The sequence below is a fragment of the Danio rerio genome, chromosome 3 (assembly GCF_049306965.1).
Source record: "Danio rerio strain Tuebingen ecotype United States chromosome 3, GRCz12tu, whole genome shotgun sequence".
Taxonomy (NCBI): Eukaryota; Metazoa; Chordata; class Actinopteri; order Cypriniformes; family Danionidae; genus Danio; species Danio rerio.
Window position 1 is genome coordinate 39,370,241 of NC_133178.1, and position 23,065 is coordinate 39,393,305.

The window sequence follows — 23,065 nt, forward strand, 5'->3', positions numbered from 1 at the left end:
TAATGGGAGTGCCAGGAACTGATGAGAATTTCCCTTTAGGATGATCCCATTGTACAGCAAGAGTGGGAAATGGGACATTCTTGATTTAACATCTGCAAGAAGTGGCAATTGGGGAAAAATGCTATTAAAATGTAATTTGACTGTAAGTGATTGGAAGGCTGATTAGATCAGGTTTCTGTGTTGCAGAACAACCTCTTGGCCTAGAAAAACTTACAGCATGCCTATTTTGCTGAAGGCCAAAGCAGAAATAGCTTACTGGTTTGTTTGGCATTTGCGATTGCTCACTCTTTAATTATTAGGGTTGTTAAAATTGGTTTGTTTTGCATCATTGTAAGTGCAATAATAGTGCTTTTGTATATTATTATATTGATTAGGCTTGTATATATTATTTTTGCATCCATTTTAAGGAGAAATAACTGCATTTTGAATTATTATTAGTTGATTTATTATTTATTATTTATTTATTATTTATATTTCTTGAATATAATCCATGTTTTGTTTTTTCATCTGAAACGTTCTGCATTATTGATTATTATTAATATAAATATTGATTGGGTTTCTATATATTATAATTGTATCCATTTTAAGGAGAAATAACTGCATTTTGAATCATTATGTTAATTTATTGTGTTATCTTGAATATAATCCATGTTTTGTTTTTTCATCTGAAACGTTCTGCATTATTGATTATTACTAATGTAAATATTGATTAGGCTTGTATATATATATTACGTTTGTATATATTTTAAGGAGAAATAACTACATTATGAATCATCATGTTAGTTCATTTATTGTATTTTTTCATCTGAAACAGTCTGAAATTCATATCATATATTGCGTTTATTTATTTATATATTTAGGGCTTCTGCATTTCCTAAACATTATTTTAGGAAGATAAATGACTTTCAAATGAATTTTGACAGCGTGTGATTGTAGTCAGTCAGGTGTGAGCTATTCTTATATTACATCATATTATGCTACATGTTTTTTTCCCCCTTTTTTGTGCAGTTTTGATTTCCTAACCTTTGCCCCAGTAAGTGCTTAGCTGGAAGTACATTTATAATTTGATATCTAGCCTAAAAATTATTTTATAGGCTGATAATGGCCTTTTACAGTACATTGAGTCACTTGCGGTAATAATTAGCGTTCTCATCTGAAGCTGCTGAGACTGCATGAGCGCACTGGTCTGAAACATGGGCCAAAGGGCAATGAGAGGGTGTTGTCAGGACCGTCCTGATTGAGGATGGGCCAGTGTGTGCCGGGGGAAGGGCCACACAGTGTAGCAGTGACCTGACCTAGGATTAGGCCATGCCTCTGAAAAGCTAACAAAGGATGTGAAACGAAAGCCAGCACTGCAGCCCTGTTCTCATATCACTGACTCCAGTTACAGTGACTGCAACAAAGTGCTGAAGATACTCACACTATTTTAGCTTGCCCAGCTGTGGCAACATGTACCAACAGCTTTAATGTTGTCTCCATCTTCCTTCATTTAGATGGATTATCAGTGGTTTGGTTATTTTGTTCTTTTAAATATGTGGATTTACCGTTTACTAATTTGCTTTATATACTTATGTTCTCGAATATTACAAGAGTTCTGAATAGCTGCAATACATTAAGTGTAAAGAATCTGAATTGAATTTTGAGAAATTTAATAATGGAAAATGTTGAAGCAAAAACTTGGTTGGACATTTTTTAGTTTAATTTCTTTTAAGGCAAAATGATTAACTATTTATTTGTAGTTATTTATTATACTGTGTAATAGGGCTCCACAATATATCGTTTCAGCATTGTGATAACAGGATGTGCGCATTTATAATAGTCACATTGCAGGATCTGCAACGTTGCATTGTGATTGTATAATTTAGCATTTTATATACAGTTAAAGTCAAAATTATTAGCCCCCTTCAATTTTATTTTCTTCTTTTTTTAAATATTTTTCAAATGATGTTTAACAGAGCAAGGAAATTTTCACAGTATATCTGATAATATTTTTTTCTTCTGGAGAAAGTCTCATTTGTTTTATTTCAGCTAGAATAAAAGGAGTTTTGAATTTTTTTTAACCATTTTTAGAGACAAATTTATTGGCCCCTTTAAGCTATATTTTTTTCTCCATAATCTACAGAACAAACCACTGTTATACAATAACTTGCCTAATTCCCCTAACCTGCTTAGTTAACTTAATTAACCTAGTTAATGTCAGCCTTTAAATGTCACTTTAAGCTGTAAAAAAGTGAAAAAAAAAGTCTTGAAAAATATCTAGTAAAATATTATTTACAGTCATGGTAAAGATAAAATAAATCAGTTATTAGAAATGAGTTATTAAAATTGTTATGTTTAGAAGTGTGCTGAAAAAAACTTCTCTACATTAAACAGAAATTGGGAAAAAAATAAACAAGCGGTTTAATAATTTAGGGGGCTAATAATTCTGACTTCGACTGTATATTATTATATAGCCCAAGTTCAAAATGCATGACATTTGTGGAGTTTACTGCAGAGCTGAACTATAATGGAGTAAAAGTTTATTGTTTGCACATGTTTTTAAGTGCTAAGGGCATTCGGATACAAGATTTAGCAGAAAACAATTTTTTTGAACTGCATAAACAGTAAAGTCTTTGCAGTGTTGTTTTAAGTTTGGCTTTTATTCAATTTCTGTACTTAAATATAATTTCACTATACCCAAAAACCATAAAGCAGTTTATTTCACTCTGCTTGTAATTTATTACATTTCATGCCAGATTTGTTCCCCTACAAAATCATGTTATAATGACATTTCGCAACATTAGTAATGATATAAAGAATGGCAATATCATTAATGTATACATATGAACGTATACATATTCAGTCAAGCCTGAATTTATTCATACCCCTGGCAAATTCTAACAAAGATTTTGTTCAAATGTATATGAAAGCTGAGATTTTACTTATTATTTTTCCACAATGATGCCTCTTGTCTTTTCTTTTGTGAAAAGTCTGTTATTCTTGGTCAAACAACAAAAACTTGTTGGTTGAATAAATGTAACAAAGTCAGAATTTGCCAGGGGTATGAATAATTTCAGGCTTGACTAGTTAAGGATTGACACTGAGCCTATCGTCGGTGCAGCATAGTGTTATTTTTGCATTCTTTAGTATATAATATTTCAGGATTATTTAATTGCTCATATTTAAATAATTGTTATGAAATATGGATTATATTGTATTGAAAATACTATTCAATATTAATTTGAAAATAGTGATTGATTTGTATTAGGGTTGTAACAATATACCGGTATGACGGTTTACCACGATTTGAACGTGCACGATTATCATACCATGAACAATTGCATATCAACGGTTTTAACCCTTAAAGACCGAGACAGCCGCCCGCGGCTAAAAATAAGTATTGCTCTTAAATGTTTAATAACTTTTGATCCGCTGATCCGATTCATACAATTCAAAGATTGGCATAAAGAAGAGAGTCTCAGCTTTCCAGTGCTGTATCACATAACATTCGCGGACTTTCAGAGGCTCCGGAATCAGTGCGGTTACGTCATCAAAATTTGACAACGCTGATTTGACAAAGAAACGCTCGTCACTGTGTCTCCGGACAAACCAGACATGATACATTGATGCATTGTCCCTCCTCCATGCCCAGATTGGTTCAAACTCGCTATATCACAACCAATAAGCATAGGTTTCGCTTTTGTTTGTGGACCAAGCTTTTTGAACAACACGGAATGAGAGATAGGCATACATTTATGCGCGGCTAAATAAAACGCAAAAAAAAAAGTTTTGCATGAAATAATTCTCATACTAAGTACTTTTGCATGCACAGCAGCACAGAAACATGACAAAACAGTGACACAGCAAAGACGAACTGCTGCTCTTGCTGTTTTCAAAAGACACAAATGAAGGTGCAGCTGTTTGTCTGCATTGCAGACAACCATATCCAAATCCATATCGATAGACAACCATATCCATGCTGGCACATAAAACCTAAGGATGTTCCATATTGAATCTAGTTTCGTTATGTAACTATTTATAGTATAGTAAATATTTATATCTATTTTTTACTGAGGATTTGCACCATGTTTATTTGGACTTTATTTGGACTTTGACACATTATTTATTATTTTCTTATTTTTTTATTTGTTCATTGTAAGTGGTGTTGTTTATAGTAACTAAAAAATATATTATTTGGAAAAAGTCAAATTTGCTTCACTGTTCTATTATTTTGTAACATTTGTAACATACCGTATACCGCGAAACCGTCAAACCGTGGTATTGTTTTAGACGATTATCATACCGTGAAAAATTCATACCGTTACAACCCTAATTTGTATGATCAAAGCTTAAAGTAAGTGACATACTGGTGTCAGCCAACAGTTATAAACGCAGTTGAAGTCAGAATTATTACTAATATTATTATTTTTTAATATATTTCACAAATGATGTTTAACACAGCAAGGAAATTTTTACAGTATGTCTGATAATTTTTTCTTCTAGAGAAAGTCTTATTTGTTTTATTTCAGCTAGAATAAAAACAGTTTTAAATTTTTTAAATGAGCATTTTAATGTCAAAACTATTAGCTCCTTTAAGCTATATTTTTTACATTGTCTACTTAACAAATCATCAATATACAATGATTTGCCTAATTACCCTAACTGTAGTTAACCTAATTAACCTAGTTATCCCCTTAAATGTCATTTTAAGCTGTATGGAAGTGTCTTGAAAAATATCTAGTAAAATAGTATTTACTGTCATCATGGCAAAAATAAAATAAATCAGTTAATACAAATCAGTTATTAAAACTATTACGTTTAGAAATGTGTTGAAAAATCTTCTCTCCGTTAAACAGAAATTGGGGGGGAATAATAATTAATAATAATTTTGACTTCAACTGTATATCATTGCCAGCAAAAAAGTAGCATAAAAATTTAATCGGTGCATCCCTATTTCATTTATTTTCCAAATGTGATTCTGATTTGCTACTTTCACATTTGTCTATTTTTTTGTTCATTTATTATTATGATGATTATTAATTATTCATTGCAGTAGCATTCCTCCCCTCTCCTGGGGCGTTTGTCATCATGTGCTAATTTGTCTGAGGAAAGATGAAAGGGTCAGGTGAAATCACAGCTCCCTGTGTAATATATCAGGAATGGTGGGATCTCCCATTTGGACACAAAGCCTTATTTTCCATGTCACTGATGTACAATGTTGTTCTTGTGTAATGAAAAGGTGATGAGCAGCTTTTCCTCGGCGCAGATATTAATGTTAGTAGGGCAGCACGTCACGTCACGCAGCTGTTTGAAGCAGATACGACGAGAAAGCCTCTACATAAAACTGAGCCTCCTCTGTGTGTTTATTTCATGGTGCGTTTCAAGTAATTGCATAGAAATTGCAACGAGTTTCATCGCACACGCGCGTCGCTACTTAGCCACAAGGTCACGGCTCTGGTCGCTTGGCAGCACCTTAAAAAGACACGCTGTGAACAAATGCTACTTTTGTAACTTCAACAGCGCTCCGTCTTGAAAGGAAGGATTGAATGCTGACGGTCGCAAATGTGCTTGACCTTTCTATTGCTGGCTCATGTTTCTGCCTCTCATGGTAACCAATCAGGCTTTAGGTGGAGCTCAAAGGAAGACAGCAATAGAACAAACACCTTTTTTTTAGGCTATAGATTTACACGAAGCCTTTGTACTTGAAGTCTGCTTAAATAATAAAGGAAATCACCTTTTGTACTGAATCGCATTTAGTTCCCTTGTGCTTATTTTATTCTGCATGCAAAGCTAAACATTCACCATTGTGTACAACAAAGGGCCATGTATAATCCTAGCAGTTTTCCAGGATGAATTCCTGCCCAGACGCATTGTTTAACACAGTTGTAGGTTTGGTTGTTGAATAGGCAGTGACGCCTAAACTTGACGCTCAGAAGCTTGTTTATTAGACAAAGATTACCTCAGTATGTTGGATTCACCGCTATAGCAATTATTTTGTCACTCTTATCTTGTCAAAACATCTTAACAAAAGTTTCAGTTTGAGCCCTGCAGTGTGAAGGAATTCGGTGTTTTGTATGAGATCCAGGTTGACTTGTTAGAACTGGTACATCTGACGTGTTTTTGTTTCTTCGCAGGTGATGCATTGAGCTGAGGTAGAATGCCAAATTACTCGTTTTCCATCAGCCCGTATAAACGCACCAAACGTGATGGATAGGAATCCGCACAAAAATAACTCTAAATCACTAAAAGGAGATTTGCCAAATAGAACTTGAGTTTTACGCTTTTCCCAGGTGAATGTTGCTTTGCTCAGTGAGGATGGTGTTTAATGTTTAATTATAGGCTAGTAGACAAGGTTGAACAGCTGTTTCCACTGTAATCATTGAATACCACTAAAAGGAACTGGCATGTAGACTTTTTTTTTTCTCTTTTTAAATAGCATAAGTGAGGACTTTGTAGCAGTCTTGATTTGATCTGTGCAGAAATGTTTGCTCTTCTGTTATGTAATTTGGTTAAAACAAATCCCAGTTGAAGTATACTAGAGTGGAACATCACATAAGATATTTTTTGTAGTGTAGTTAGTTGCAAATATTGTGTATATTGGTTGGCAAACGGATGGTCCATCAGTTGAGAGTCAGGCTGCATGATTCTGGCTAATATGACAATCACAATTTTTTTGCTTAAACTCAGGATCTCAAAATCTCTCACGATTCTAGATGTAAAATAAAGGTTCATATGAGTAGGCTATTATTATTGTTATTTTTCAAACATATAGTAAGATAAACAATAATAATATAAGACGTATGTGTAGGTCTATCGTTGGTTAAACTGCTAAATTATGAAAAGACTTGGAACAGTGGACTTTAAATGTGTCCTAGTTTTCAATGCACAGTAAAGTGATTTAACTATTCATAATTCTAAAGTTGAATGACTATGTTCAGACCTATGCTTGCCATTTGTCATTGACAACATTAGGCCATTTTTTTCACTGGTGAAATGAAACATTTGTCATTATCAGGTTCCCTCCTGCATTATATTTAACGTTATGTATTCAACTGTATATGTTATACAGACACTAAAACATTTATTTTCATGCACAACACTTTGATAACACTATTAAAGAAAAAACATATCGAATGTTTGTTATAATCACATCTCTAAAATGTGATAAGATCATTTAAATGATGTTCGCGATTTCGATTTCACTTTTACTGCCGAGTGCGCTCATGTCATGTCTGCCATCACTTTGAGAGTTAAAAAACACCATGCAAATCATACTTGCCACGCGGCTCCCAAACAATCACTCTGTGCAACAAACTGAACATTATAAATACAGAATGTGACACTTTGAACTCCATATGGAGGTATGTATTTAAAACAATGTGAAGACTTGTGCAACAGCCTTTATTCTTCTCCTGAACTTGAAAATATTATTTATAGAAATGAGTTATTTTTGTGCGGATTCCTATCCATCACGTTTGGTGCGTTTATACGGGCTGATGGGCTGATTTATAGAAATGATGGATTAAGATCGTGTGGCGGTTCGAATCAAGATCGCAATCATTTTCTTTCGAATAATCGCGCAGCCCTAGTGGAGAGACCTTGTTTCTATCTTGGAATAGCCACATAATATCTTTGTGTTTCCCAAATTGCACTTAGGTTTTTTCCCCCCAAATTCTGATTCTCATTTTTCTGGAAAAGTTTTTCCCTTCTCATATTAAAGCAGAAAGTTTTCTAAATGGTTTTCAGAGTAATTTATGCAATATTGAAACCTTAACAGTTACCTTTCAAGATTTGTTTTTTAAATTCTCAAATAACATTTAAATCCGGCTATCAGTAAAATATTGTTTTATTGATTAAACTAAAAAAAATAAAATTATTATTAATTATGATTACTTGAAGGTCAACCAGAAATTGGTTACTTTAAGATCAGCATTGGGTTTATATTCCTGTCAGAATTTCTTATAGTTGAATCAAACTTTTATTTTACCTGTGGAAAGGCTTCAGTTTCTGTGTACATTCTAAAACTTTTCTCAAATAAAACTGTACATAAATTTTATTAAAGTGATTGTTAGTGCAGCTGTTGTGAAGTTATTGTCCTTATGTAGTAAAACAGATGCTGAAAACACCACAAGTATCACTTGTCCTTAAATATGCGACCCAGATTTTTTTAAAACTATCCTTAGCCTACATTTTTGCAAAACATAAATTATGTTCAGCCAGGTACCTGATAGTGTGGGGTTTGGATGGAACTGGGGGGTTAAGTTGTTAATTGAAAGGGGCAGTTCACCAAAAAAATGTTGTCATTCCACCTATACAGTTGAAACAACTCATTAAAAGCTCTATTCCCAACAAATGGAACACAGCAATGTATTGTTGCACGTTTCAGATAACAAATCCACTAGAGGGTGTTGTGTACATTTTTGCAAATCTGAGATGCGTTACTTTGTGTACATATTGTCGTTTCAGAAAGACCTTCCTCTTGGATGTGCAGTTTTTGGTTTGTGTATTTTTTCTCAGATTTTTCATTGCTTTTATTTTTTTGTGGAACAGTGTTTCACCGAACTCAAACCTGAATGATCTACAACCCTACAAAGTGAGCTACTGAGCAAACTGACCGTGCAGTAAAGCTGCATATAAAAACAGTTGTTTTAAGTTTTTTTGTAGCATTTATTTGGTGCTGTGCAGTCATTTTTATTCATAAAATATACCTGAAATTATCATTAGAGTGAAAAGGAGCAAAATTTGTTGGCATCATACTGCCCCGTAGCATTAATTTTGTCTAGAAACTGCAGTCAAACGGAGGGTGGCGTACATATTTGCACCAAAATGTAATCTGAGGTGCGTATTTCCAATGAGCCTGTGTTGTTAGAATGTGTGTAGTTTAACAAAACCATGCCATTTATTCACAGACTCACAAAACACATTCAAAAGGCTAATTGTATCTGCACATTTAAAATCAGCATGCAATGAAATATGCTATTGACTTCCATATTTCAGCAGTCCAGAGCAAAAGAAACACCTACAGATGCCTTTTATAAGTAGGGACAATTTAGGTGTTATGTTGACATATGAGAAGTATTTTAAATTTAAATGTGCAATTTAGCAATGAAATGTTTCCTATTCACAATGTTTAGCAATTCCGTCATGGTCCTTGCTTTAAATAACACTAAATCCGGTTTCCCCTTGATGTGTGAATTGGTCGGCTGAGCATGCTTTACGTCTACAGCATTGTAATGTCTATCATAATGTCGTCTATTGTCGTGTGGGAGTGCTCTTTATGTTTTTCAGAGCAGGTGGTGGGCTTTGAAGGACCAGTTAAGAGTGGCTCTGAGTATTTTAATGGTCCCGTTTTTCTTTGCCTCAGTTTAAGACCTTATTCTAATTAGTGTCTCTCTTTTCTCTAATTTACAACAGTTCTTTCTGAATTGTTTTTAAGAGTCTGGCTTTAATTATAAGGGGTGTTGGTTAGGGAATTGCGAAAGCTCACCGCAAGGCTTGTTGGGTTGCAGTTGAGTTGAGCAACATAAGCAATTAGGAAATTCCAGTGTCCTATTCAACTGGTCCCAGACAGTGGCCATTTAGTTTGAAATAGTTCGTTTGAAAGACTGATGCTGAGGAACTGAACTATTTCTGACCTACTGAACTCCTTGTGTTTTTCGTCATGCAACTGAAATGTCGACTGAGCACTATAAAGCTGAGTGATTGGAAACAATTAACATGCCCTGCAAACTCTGGGTTCAGAGGGATTATATGGCACTCGGAAATGTTTGCAGATGGGATATGAATATTTCAGAGATAATGTGAAACAACTGACTTAGTAAATTCCCATCGAGACCTTCTTGGACGTACATCTAGGTAAACGATCTTGCAGCCCTGATCAGGGCAGCAGTTCTGTTGTGTTGTGGTTCTTGCACTGAGCTTGGAAACTGCACGCAGACACGTCTTGGCTTTAAGGTTTTGTTGTATTTATTTGACAGGAGCTGCTTGCTTATGTTACAGGCCATAGCGCAGACGTCACTGTGATTCTGGAATAAGTGGAGCTTTCACTCTCCAAAATCCTCTGCTTAGCCAAAACTTGATAACTAGCAAGAATGTTGACTCTCTGTGGCCAAAAGTCTGGACAAACTTAATATTCAGTCCTTCCAGCCGCACCCAGTGAAGTAAACCCAGAGACAAGCACAAAGTAAAATGGACCATATTGAAAAGCTTTAAGACGTGACGTGGAGCTATCATAGGACACTTCACAGTACTCTTAATACAGATGTCACATGGAAAGGAAATGCAAAAATGTTTTAGACTTATTTACATTGTTTAGACAAAATCATTCTCTGTTTTATTAAGTCAATATGTACATACACATCATTGCCAGTGCAGAAATGGTTGGTTCAAATGGGAATTAAATGATGTTATTGATTTATTGAGCATGAAAAAACCTGAAGGAACCTTTTAGATTGAGCTGAATGCCAGCTAGCATGATGGCCCAAAAACAGTACGTTACATTACATTAATGTTATGGAGGCTGAATGAAAACAAATCCCAGTGCAACATCTAATCGAAAACCCATTATACAAAAATGTGGACCAGGCATGTAAAAATGCATTGTGCATTGATCTCATGATATTTATTCTTTACTTTATTATAAAATGTTATACAGGCTTCCTAAATCTTTGATTATTACTATGTAGTTTTATAATGGTATTGTTTTTATTAATCAAGTAAAATTAGGTCTGTGGGGAGTATAACGTGAAAACTGAACCCAAACATCTTTGGCTATTTACATGCATTTTGAAAAACATTACATCTACCAAATTAATATTTCCGATAAGTGTTTATTAAATTAACATTAAAGTTATTTTAGTTTTAAATTGTTATGAAGCTCTTTAACCCTTAGGGCAGAACCCACATTGAATTATACTAAAGATTTGAAATTATTCCTGTATTTTTATAGTTTATAATATAATATAATATAATATAATAATATGATGTAATGTAATAAATGTTTGTGTTTTGTGCAGGCTTGATAACTTTTTTCTGGTTCTATAATAATTGCACTTTGAGTCTCTTATTGAATCTCAATAGATCGCTGTAAATGTATAGTCCAGTGTAACCTAATATGTTGTTAATATTCAACTGTAGTGCAAACAGTCGCATCACATTTAGGCCACATTTGCATTACATGGTTTAGGTGACCCAATTCATATTTTTCTCATACGTTTTAAACACTGATCGAATGTGGCCCATAATTGTTTTAGCAAGAGAAAAGCACACCGATTCATATATTTTCAACCAAAGCTTTTCCAAGTCAGATTTGTTTTTACAATATGCATGTTGTAAATGCAGTTTTTTAAAGCTGATTATCCAGCCAGTCAAGATTTTTAAGGCTTGCTAAAAACTTCTAGGAGAGTGTTAGAGTTAAACTGCAGCTGTCTTTTTTTTATTATGCATAGTTCCAGTCCAGTCCTAAATCAATATCAAAATGTGTTATTTTAAAATAAGAAATGCGATCAACCTGCCTGCATTAGAAAATCCTTTAAGGTGTATTGACGTAGTGGTTATAGAGTAACCTTATTGAGTTTCTAAATTCAAACTGCATAAGGAGTGAACCATCAACTGGACCATTGCCGAGTTACCCAGTAACCTCTTGAGGGGAGGATGACCCTGTAGTTAAAAAAGAAAACGTCAATCGAGTAGTGCAAGTCTCCTACATGACCCTTCTCTCATTCTTTGCTTTATAGGACAGGACTCAAATGGTCAACATTGCCTTTATATCAGATATAGTGCAGAACATCTGTTTGCATGATAGTTTGTTTGAAGAAAAGACTTCTAATAGATTGAGATCCACAAGCCCAGTGGTGTGCAATGTTCAAGTAATACACATCATTTTATTCCTCAAAGCAGTGCAAATGCTGTAGATGTAGATCTAGGTGTTGGCTTGTCGCGATACTGCAGCGTAATCTCCCAAGTATGGATCTTCTCCTCTATCTCCTCTGTTTTCACCCCATCCAGAGGTTTAATCAGTCCTGTGGTTAATGTTTAGATGTAGTCCAAAGGGTTCACATCTGCTGTTAGCGATGTGCAATACAATGGCCCAACGGTTCATCAGCAGAGCACAACTGCTTCCCTCCTAGGTTAATCGCATGCTAACCTCAACTACAAAAGGCTCATGTTGCCGTCGATGCCTTGTTGTTCCTCCTCCTCTTGTCATGCTAATGCACTATTTACACATGCAAAAAATGGACCCTTTGTGCCAAGGTGTCTGTGGCACAGGAGGAAGTGATGTGTGTGTGTGTTTGTGTGTGTGTGTGTATCTGTGAAAGTGTGTTTGAGTCCATCTCTAGTTTGAGTAATAAGTGTGAAGTGCTCCTCCCACGCTGGGTTGAGGAAAAGCATGTGGGAACGAAGCACCGTCGCATCAGAGGAATTGGACAGGGGGAAGGGCTCATTAATTTCTACTGCCGTTCCTGTTTATACGTCATGCTTGAATAGATAGTGTGGGGTTTGGAAGGACCAGGGGGTTAAGTTGTTAATTTAAAGAGGCAGTTCACCAAAAAAAAATTCACCTATACACTTGAAACCACTCATTAAAAGCTCTATTCCCAACAAATGGAACACAGGATGGGATCAGAGTGCTTGAGTAATAAAGATTTCAGTTTCCAGGCTCAGTAGGAAGAAAATCTTTTCTTTCAACCCAGGACATGACGAGTTTATTTATTAAAGATGCTATATTGGACTCGCTCATGGACATGAGTTGCTCCAATTGTCAATATCGCAATAGCAACCAAAAAATCAAACATATACTGTTGCAATGCCCTGGTCTTAATGGCTTTAATGTAATCAGGCAACGATTTTTTTTCTCTTGAGACATTAAAGAAATAATTTTTTATGTGAATCCTTCAAAAAGGTAGAATTTTCATAAAAAGTATTCAATTCATGTTTATTTCTATAGCGCTTTTACAATGTATATTGTGTCAAAGCAGTTTAGAAGTTCTAGTAAATTTAAACTGTGTCCGTCCAGTTTTCAGAGTTAAAGTTCAGTTTAGTTCAGTGTGGTTTAATTTGCACTGCTGAAAATCCAAACACAACAATGAGCAGTTCCACAAGTCCCAAACCGAGCGAGCCAGGGGTGACAGTGGCAAGTAACTTCACCAATTGACGAAAGTGAAGGAAACAATCTTAAGCAAAGTGTTTTAGATCCTATTTTATGTATTATGTATTGTTGTTAAGGTCTATTTATTGTTGTAAACCTATTTATTATAGAAAATTATAGAAAAAGTCATTTGTAAAATTTTGAAATATGATCTGTCATGAAATAGCTAGAGAAACTTTACCTCTCACTAAACTCAGAAGATATCAAGTTTTTAATAATATTTATAAATTTATAAATATTATAAATTTTATAAAGATCTGAGAGGTTTTAGTTCTTTCTTTTGGAAAGTCTGGGTAACCCAAACTTTAAATATCTAAAATAAAAATAATTTAAAGAGATAGAATTACTTCAAATGATGAAGAAATCTTGTGTGGACTTTTGTTAAAACATCTGTTTAACACCTAAATTGATCAAATCTATCAGTTTAGATTCACCAAACCACCAAACTTCCATCAAACATCTTGATTTATGTGGATTTGCTTGGTATGGGCTGCTTTTGTAAGCTTTTCAGAGCTTTAAATCTTAATTTGTGTTTTGAAAATGAACCTGTGTGTTAAGGGTTTGAAAGAACATCACAAAGAGTAAATGATGGCGGTTATAAACAGGGTTCCGCTGCTTCTTGAAAGTACTTGAATTTCAGACATGTGGATTCAAGACCTGGAAAGTGCTTAAAAACAAACACAGGTCCTTGACAGTGATTAAATTAAATTTGAAAGAAAATTTGTTTAAACAAATTAATTCTTCAATTTAAATCTTGTACAGTAATACTGATAAATAATGTACATTTTATCAATATGTTAGAAACCACTTCTGAATACTACCAGTATTAAATTCAACAATAGGTATTAAAGTTCTTTTAACATGTTTAAAACAGTATTTTTTTTAACTACTCTGTCATGTTTAACATTAAGTACGTACAGTAAGGACTTTTCATGGCGCTACATATGCTGGGGTATGAATTACAGTGGTGCTTGATTTAAAATGAATGCTGCTTTCAGAAATCCTTGAATCTACTGTTCATGAAAGTGTGGGAACCCTGTATAAAAGATCTGCATGTTAAACTAAAGATTTCGCCCCCTATCCATGTGGAATTTTAGTGACTCGTCCAGATTAGTTCTGGACCTGAACAGCATTTGTAAATGTTTTCTGCAGATCTCAGGGGAGAATCAGCATGTGGTATCACTGTCGTTTTTATCTATTCGACTTTAAAAGCTCGGGGGAGGCAGCAGACCAAATACCATGCATGTCTGTGCGTCATCTCTCTCTCCGATGTCAAAAAGAGAAAACATGCTTTAATTTAGACATTCTCCCTTTTGAAGCTGCACATCTGGTGGCTATTGTAATGACAGTTAACATAACATTTACAACGAGTAATAATTATTCGTGACATTTGTTTACAAGCAAAAGCAATTCGTGTTTGTGGTCTTTCTGTGCCTCTCAGTAAACACACTTCTTTTGAACAGAATTAAAAGGCCGTCCAGCAGGCAGAAACAGGTTTGCGACTGCGGTTCCCCGAGTTTCAAAAGAAACCGCAAAGCTCCACAGACTAATCATTCCACTTTTGCCAAGGCTATTCTCCTGAGTGGAATGTCATCATATCAAATGACGGTGCTTACGGTCTTTTTACGGCCTCATTTTCTTCTGTCACTTCATAAGCAAATGTTTGAACCTCTCTTTCGCAGGTGATGCCTTCCCAGGTGCCTCGAGCCCATTCCTCGGAGGATACGTCGGCGCCTCCAGTGCTCACGGGTCGTCAGATCCGGCCTTCCGAGCCCCCAACCAAGCCAGCCTGCAAATGGCCCAGCTTTGGGCCTCTCACTCTCACGAAGGTAGGAATTGTCGCCTTTTTTTGCACAAGGAAGGGGGGGGAACGCCAGAGCATGTCAGCTCTTTAAATGAAGCTGGACCTGCATTTGCACGAGGCGGCATGCACGTATTGGGTTTAACGATTAGGTTTGTTGGCAGATCAGTGAACTCAGACAAAGGCAGTAGTCAGAGGTCTTGGTGACTGGCAGGACCGGGTGGACGGGCTAATGGAAAAAACACACCCTCTACTATGCGACCCACAGGGACTTTTAGGCGGCTTTATATTTGAAGTTAATGGAAATCGACTTGGTATTGGGAGTGCGAGCATGTGGCATGGACTGTGCTTGAGCAGATAGAGGTGCAGTATTGTTTTTGATAAGCGAATGTGGCTGGTTAAGGCTGTCGGCCGGTGATGTGTAATATGCAGTCATGTCTGATGTTGACGATGGATTACCCTCTCTCTCCCTCTCTCTCTCCCTCTCCCTCTCCCTCTCTCTCTCTCTCTCTCTCTCTTTTGAAGTCAATAAACTAGATTTGTGTGAATGGTGTGCAACGACTGTAGAAAAGACAATAAAAAATCAATTTGGTCCCTGAAGTCCTGATGTAGAATAGGCCACATCTGACAGCCGCTCTGCTGCAATGTAATTGTAACCAATTCTTTTCTAGAAATAGCTGGTGTCGGTCAATGTCTAAGAGCTTTGACAGAACTTAAGATAGATATTAGTGAATGCAGTTCTGCGTAAGAACAGTATGTATATGACACTATTGCTGTCTTATAGATGCACCCAGCATTAGCTTGGTTAAAAGTTTCTGGCTGCTTGTAAGTTTAAATTATTAAATTTACGTTTTTTTTTTTTTTAATTAAAATTTTTAATTTTATTTTTTTTGACCCCTTGATTTATTTCAAGAAGGAAAAAAGTTTTTACTTGCAATTAAAGTTGAATTTCATGCCTTTATGCTGCTCAACAAGGCTGCTTTTATTTGATCAAAATAGTTTTTGCCATTTAATATAGTTATTCGCTTATACATTTAAAAATAAAATACTGTATTTTACAGGAGCAAAATTTTCATCAGTATTTTACCCATTTTTAGTCTAATATAATACTTCAGATCCATTTTAATTTAATTTTTTATGAAACATTTCTGATTTTTATCTGTTTTGCTTAATATTTTGGCATAACCTGTTTTTTTAATTGAATTGAATTTATTTGAAATGCAAGTATCCCGTACATTTTAAAAATAAAACTGTTGAGGATAAAAACACAAAGCCCTGGTCTTCTTTCCATTATGGTCCTCACTCTTAAAAAAGAAAGTATGGCTGCAAAATACAGTTAATGCATAAAACAAACGGTACCTCCACATTTGAAAACAGGAACAAAATTATGCACAGTACAATAACATATAAAAACATCATCGTCCACCATGCAAACTAACTATCCTCATCAAACAACCATCTTTTTAAAAACTCTTTAAGCCCTTAAAATCCTTGATCGATTTTGGTCATTTGTTCCACATGATTGCACTTGTATACATTTTTTCCCCGCTATACTTCTAAATTTAAATAAACAAATATTAAAATTCCAACCCCTAGTACTATATGAATGCTGTTGCTTCACCTTTAAAAAATAGTTCACCAAATAACCAGGAACCACATTATTTAACATTTTACGTATCGTAAAAAAAAAAAAATTGTCTTTATTAACAAAAGCTTGCAGGATGCTTTAATGATTTAAATGTTTAAAGGACATCATTTGGAGTAAAATCAAGAAAAACTGTCACTTTGGCTTAATTGAATGTATCCTTTCTGAAAAAGATTGCAAAAGTGCAAAAAAGCAAGTAATACATAGTAATAAAGTCTGGCATTATGCAAGTATAATCTCTGGTGTAATTCTGTGGCTCTGATGAGACATGATTGATCTTTTTTATTTTATTTTACCAATGCTTCCAACCAAGGCTCTCACAAATCTTTCTTGCAGTTTTAATAGATCCTCATCTATAACTACAGTCTCCATCTACGTAAAAATGCTAATATCTTAAAATCATAAATATAAATCCTACGAGGTAGTTTATGTGCATGCCATCTGAAATGAAAGATGAATGAATCAATCAACTTTTATATTAGTTCCTCCACCACAAACCAGACTTTATGCACTTTCGAGAATATATTCGTCTCTTGTTTTTATCCATCATGTCCTGAAATTACATAAAAAATGCAGATGAAAATCTTGCCACTATGTAACTTTTCCTTATAGATTTTTTGACTATGGTGTTCCTTTAGTTTCTTTTGCCCAGGATTATTGCTGAATCACATACTATTTGTCCTAAATTATATTTGAAAGTAGAATTGGTATGTCCTAGTTTGTCATTTGTTGTTTGTAATATGTTTTGTCGTAAGTTACCTGGATGTTGGTTGAATATATCCGGTAGAAATTTGAAGTGCATATCCTTGCTTGCTTTAATAGTGCCCACAATATATTATGCTTTGGATGTGTATTCAATTAGCACAACAAAGCCGAATGAAAAAGTGTTAGACTACAAACATGACAGATGGATGAGATCGACCATCAAGTGTTGAGGCTTTGGTAAAGATGTTTGAAAAGCCCACCTGAAAATACATCAACGTGGAATCATGTTCTCCAGTTGTTGTATTTCATCTGCAACAACTATGAGAACTTTTATAAAGATGTATGTAGTCATTCTGGGTGCATAATTCTTCACATGATAGTCTTTCAAATGGCAAATTAATCCTGGTTGTACTTCTTCAAAATAAATCTGAAAGAAATGTGTAGAGATTATTAACAGGGCACGTAGCAACATAGCGGTCAATGAGGAAGTAGAATTTCCCAAAGCTTGTGTACTCTTCTGTTGAACACTCAGAAGTATTTTTTTTTTTCCGCTCCACAAAAAAAGTACATAGTTTTAGGAGGCGAATTACTGTAAGTGAAGCAATAGGCTTGAAGCATATTACAACAGGCCATCTTCATTGTTGAGCCCACTACACATTCTTTCCTCATCTCGGTCCAAAAAGTCAAGGCCTTATCTGTGCTTTAACTCGAAACTTGCACGCTCGACCAAGATGATTCATTTGCCACTGAAGCCTTTCCAGCCCCTGCCATTTTGAAAAGATTGAGATTTTAGCTCTCAAAATGGTTCATGTGTGTACCAAACAAATGGAAAGAAAAGCAGCCTTAGCTCTGTAAAAGGGCGTGGGCGGATTATTAACGAGGTTTGTTGAAGGGCCTTGTACCCATAGGCCTTTGTTTCAAGTCCCCGCAGAGAAAGTACAGATGAATTGTCTAAAACCTTGGCACAGATCATAGCAAGCCTGCCTCGCACTGCCTGCCGTAGAAATGCAGTGAATAGCTGACATTGAAGTGTACTCTGTCTCTGCAGCCTGTGAAAATATTTGAACATGCCTGTTTATTCTGAAGGGTGCACCTGGCTCTTATTAACTGAAGGAAGTCGAAGTAGCAGCTGTGGAATTTGGCTATTTTTACACGAAACGTGTGAAACAATCAGGCACGCCGCAATGCCATCGCTGTTGGGGATTGCAGAAACTCTACAATCAGAGGGATATAACCACTGTCAGATTTATCTTTGAAGTTCAATTAATAAACATGAATCGCAGCCAACTGTGAAATGTTACCGTTTGTTTGGATGTGGAGCATGTATATGTACCGCAGTAACCCCTCGAGCTGTGGTTAACTTTAAAAAGCACAATCTCTGCAGATGCACTACCAGTCAAAGCTTTGCAATCAGGACAGTTTGAACACAATTCTGCTCTCCAAGGCTGCATTTATTGGATCAAAAATACAGTGAAAACAGTCAAATTGTGAAATTTTTAACAAATTCAAATTTTATTTATTCTTGTGATAAAAGATGAATTTTATTCATCATTAATCCAGTCATTAGTGTCTCATGATCCATTAGAAATAATATAATATAATATACGTTATTGTTGGTAGAAAATCACTAATAATTATTCTTGCATGTAGGGCTGCATGATTTTGGAAAAATCTAACATTGTGCACTTTTTTTTTTTATTTTGCTTAATACAGTTGAGGTCAGAATTAGTACCCCCCCCCCACCCCCCCTTTTTTTTTTTTTTTTCTCTTTTTAAAATATTTTTTAAGTTATGTTGATCAGAGCAAGGACATTTTCACAGTATGTCTGATAATATTTTTCTTCAGGAGAAAGTCTTATTTGTTTCATTTCAGTAATTCTATTAATTCTGACTTCATCTGTATATTGTGACAGAATTACAATTTAACCAGATGACTTAATACCTCTATTTGGAAAGAATTTATAATGTTAGATTGATTGGGACGGTTCTGCAGTGGGAGCGCATCACCAAAGAATCTAATAAACAATCTATAAACTTTTTGGGTGCCCTGACATATTTTTTGCTGTGTTATTTGCTGAGCATTTCTATATTTGCAAATGTTTTGAGTATTTTCATACATGGCTAATCTAAAAATACAATAAAAAAAAAAGATACAACAGAAATAAAGTGTTTTATCGTCTCCTGAGTCTAAAAGTATTTAACAGTAAAGTAACTGAATGATAAAAATAATTTAGTAAAAGTAATTGTAGTTAAGGTCACAAATGGTACTTTTTGTAAATACCTGAATGCTTTTAAAATCATTATACAATCACAGGCATCAAATACACATGTGCACGACGTATGTGAAGAAGAGGAGGGGTGTGTGTGACATATTTGAAGACTGGGGGGAGGGGTTTGCGCAACATATTTTAAAAGAGGGGTGAGACGCACGATTTTCGGGAGATTATCATTTGTTTGCAGGCGTCTGGGAATCTCATATGCCGGAGACTCCCAGAACTTCCGGAGGACTTGGGGTGTCTGATAATGTCACCAAAACTAACTAATACATTTTAGCATTCATTTATAAAAAGTTAAAAATAATATATTTTATTGGTGATCTTTTTTTGAACAATGTATTGTGATGAATAAAAGTAAATAATATTTTTAGGGGGTTTGAACCTTTTAATGGATAGAACAGTGCAGAGAATTGACCGGAAATAGTTGGGAGCAGAGAGAGGGAAAGGGTCGACAAAGGACCTCAAGCTGGGAATGAAACTCGGGTCGCCGTGAGCACCATGGTGTTATATGTTGCCCACACTTAACCGCTAGGTTATTGGTACCGACAGTATATTTGAAGGATTATGTGATAATAATCATGCATATATTTCTACTTTAAACTTTAAGTAAATAATTTTTAAACTGCGTTTAATAGCATAAGTCATTTAATATTGCAATAACTTTTCACAATTTCAAAGTTTTTACTGCAGCATTTGTGAGCAGAATAAGCTTATAATAAAACATTTTTAAAAAATGATACTGATTCCAGATGTTTGCATGGTAGTGTATACTAACAAGATTTTTGCTAGGACGAGGCGTTCCACAACAATGGAACCTTGTGTGGCTTGGGCGAGTGCAGATGAAGCTCATCTCTGTTTATATTAGACAAGAATCAGAGTATCCCTGGAATGTGTCCTCCCTGGTCCTAATTTGGCTTCTGCCAGTCTTTGGTTTGGTTTGGTTTGAGCGTGTGTCAGTCCATTATCTGCAGCAGCATGTGTGTGTGTGAGAGATCAGGTTGGTTTAACTTTGGACTGTGCAAGAGATGACTGAGGCTGGAGGCCGGCACGCTTTGATTGATGGAGCATCCAGTCCTGCTCTTCTGGTCACACGTTGGACTAGGCTCAGAAAGGAATGCCCCTCTTTGACTATGATGATGGATTTGCTGGCGCAGGTAGAGCTTTGATGTTGTGCTGTGCTTCCTGTGGCGTCCCTGGGGTCCAGATGACGGTTTTGAATACTGATGTGTTTGTGAAACTGGAGATGTATAATAAAGATAATGAAAAGAGGGAGAGCGGAGGCGGATGCGTGTTGGCAGAAACTCTGGAAGGTGCCTCTTTGTGGTGCACATGAATCTGGTGCAGCAGCTTCTGACCTTTGCAGCCCCTCTGTGCCTAAATACAGGTCTTGAACCGCCTCCTCTCCTTCAAAGCCATTTCCTATGACTTTTATATAGGCTGAACCTCAGGGAACAGTTTTTCTCTTTTATGTCAGCAAGGTTATGTCGAAGCATCTTTGCTTTTGAATGTTAATGGCCTCCTTTTTTTTTGACCGTTCCTTTCCGAGCTAAATTCCCCTCTCCACACGTAGCCCATTTACACGTAACCTTCCACTGTCCTTAGTAATAGATCCCTAAAGAACGAGCTAGGTTAAACGTTTCCTGTGCTCCAGAAACACACACATTTTTCCATTTTACAGGCACTCATAACCAGGTTTTTGGGGGAATCTGCACACTATTGTATTACTATTAAATAATAATAATAATAATTGTTATCACTTACAAATATCACATAATTTTTTAAATAGACTAGATAAAAAAAGAATGCAAGTAATAAAAATATCAAATTCATGATGCTAGTCTTGGGTAAGTTCCTTTAAAAAGTAATGGATTACAAATTACTGACTACTACTGGAAAATTGTAATCTAATTACATTACTAATTACTTCATGTAAAAAGTAATCCAATTACTAATTACTTTGATATGAAGTTACTTTTATAACATATAAAATATCCATATAAAAATATAAAATAAACTGCAGTTCTTTCAGTAATTTCATATGCATTATCATAGAAACGTCACAATGGATTGATCACAGCAGCTTGATATTCAAAAGACTTAGTTCACCCAAAACTTACAATTCTCTCATCATTCACTTTTTCCAAACCTGATTGTCTCTCAAATCTGTTTTTAACACAAAAGAAGACATGAAGAAACTGGATACCCGTAACCATTGTCATCCATAGTATGCAAAACTACAGCAGTGTATGTGTGTTCTGTGTTCTTCTGAGGTAATTAGTCCATCGAAACGTGTACATTCCATGCAAAGCATGAAGCGGATTGGTCAGTTACAATTGGTGCGCCTAGAAAATGAGAGTGTGCGCAATATGCACTCCCAATTTGTGTGCGCAGGCTGCGTGCTACCATTAAAAATGCATGTGCAAAAGACGCGATATGTGATCCTGCACAAAAATTACATTTAACCTATTTAGACTGAATTGAACCGCCGTGATTTTGGTGCCTTGGTGAAGAAGATTGTCATTAAATACTTTCTATTCAAGAGCTTGAACAAGTTACTTGTCGAGATCTTTAGAGACTGGCCATAGACTGCATTTCATATTATTGTTGAATATTTTGAATATCGAGTATTTTTGTTTTTACGCTTAATGAAATGAAAGTAATGTCTGTATTTCCACTTGAAAAAGCAACCACTCTTATCAGCAGCCATTTCAGCCTGTGTTTTCCAGCTATTTAAAAGTGCATGCTTATTAACTGACGTTGTAGTGAAAACTTAAAAGAAAAAACTTAAATTTAAAAGAAGCATTTTTTAACTATGTTTGTAACGCAAGTATTGCAATAGGATTGACTTTATTAACTAATCAAATTACACAAATTTAAAAATGTAATTCTTTACATTACTGCATTCCTCAAATGTAATTATAATACAGTAATGTGTTACACCCAACTCTAATAACATAATCATATAATTGTTATGGAAATTATTATTATTATTTTTTTTTTATCTGTATAATGATAAGTTTACTTGAAGTTTTTCCTAAAACTGCTCATACATTCCCACACCAATGGAAGAAACCTGTAAATGTCATGGAAAAGAACTGATCTTCAGTTTAGGCAGTAGCAAGCATATATATAAATACGATAAAAAAATACAACTCAAATAACAGTGCTTTATGGTTTTCTGGAGTATCTATCAGTATTCAAGTACAGAAATTGAACAATCAATCGTGAAATAACATGGGTACTGTAATTAAAAAAACTATTATATTTTACATTATCTTCATCTTTTAAGCTTTATGTAACCTGCGATCTGACTAAAGCAGATACAGACATTGATATCGATGCTCAAACGATATATTTTTCAGCCCTAATATATATATATATATATATATATATATATATATATATATATATATATATATATATATATATATATATATATATATATATATATATATATATGTGTGTGTGTGTGTGTGTGTGTATATGTTTAAATTAATATTTTCTATAGGAAGC

The 23,065-nt window shown here is 35.0% G+C and overlaps 1 protein-coding gene across 12 annotated transcripts in view; it reads left to right on the forward strand.

Annotated features, from left to right (window-relative positions):
* Positions 1-23,065, forward strand: part of tnrc18 (trinucleotide repeat containing 18) — a 104,956-nt gene that overhangs the window by 32,180 nt on the left and 49,711 nt on the right. For all 12 annotated transcript variants that reach the window (XM_073944917.1, XM_073944922.1, XM_073944919.1 and 9 more), the window contains exon 3: positions 14,809-14,955. In XM_073944917.1, coding sequence (XP_073801018.1) covers positions 14,809-14,955 — 147 coding nt within the window. The remainder of the gene's footprint in view (positions 1-14,808; positions 14,956-23,065) is intronic.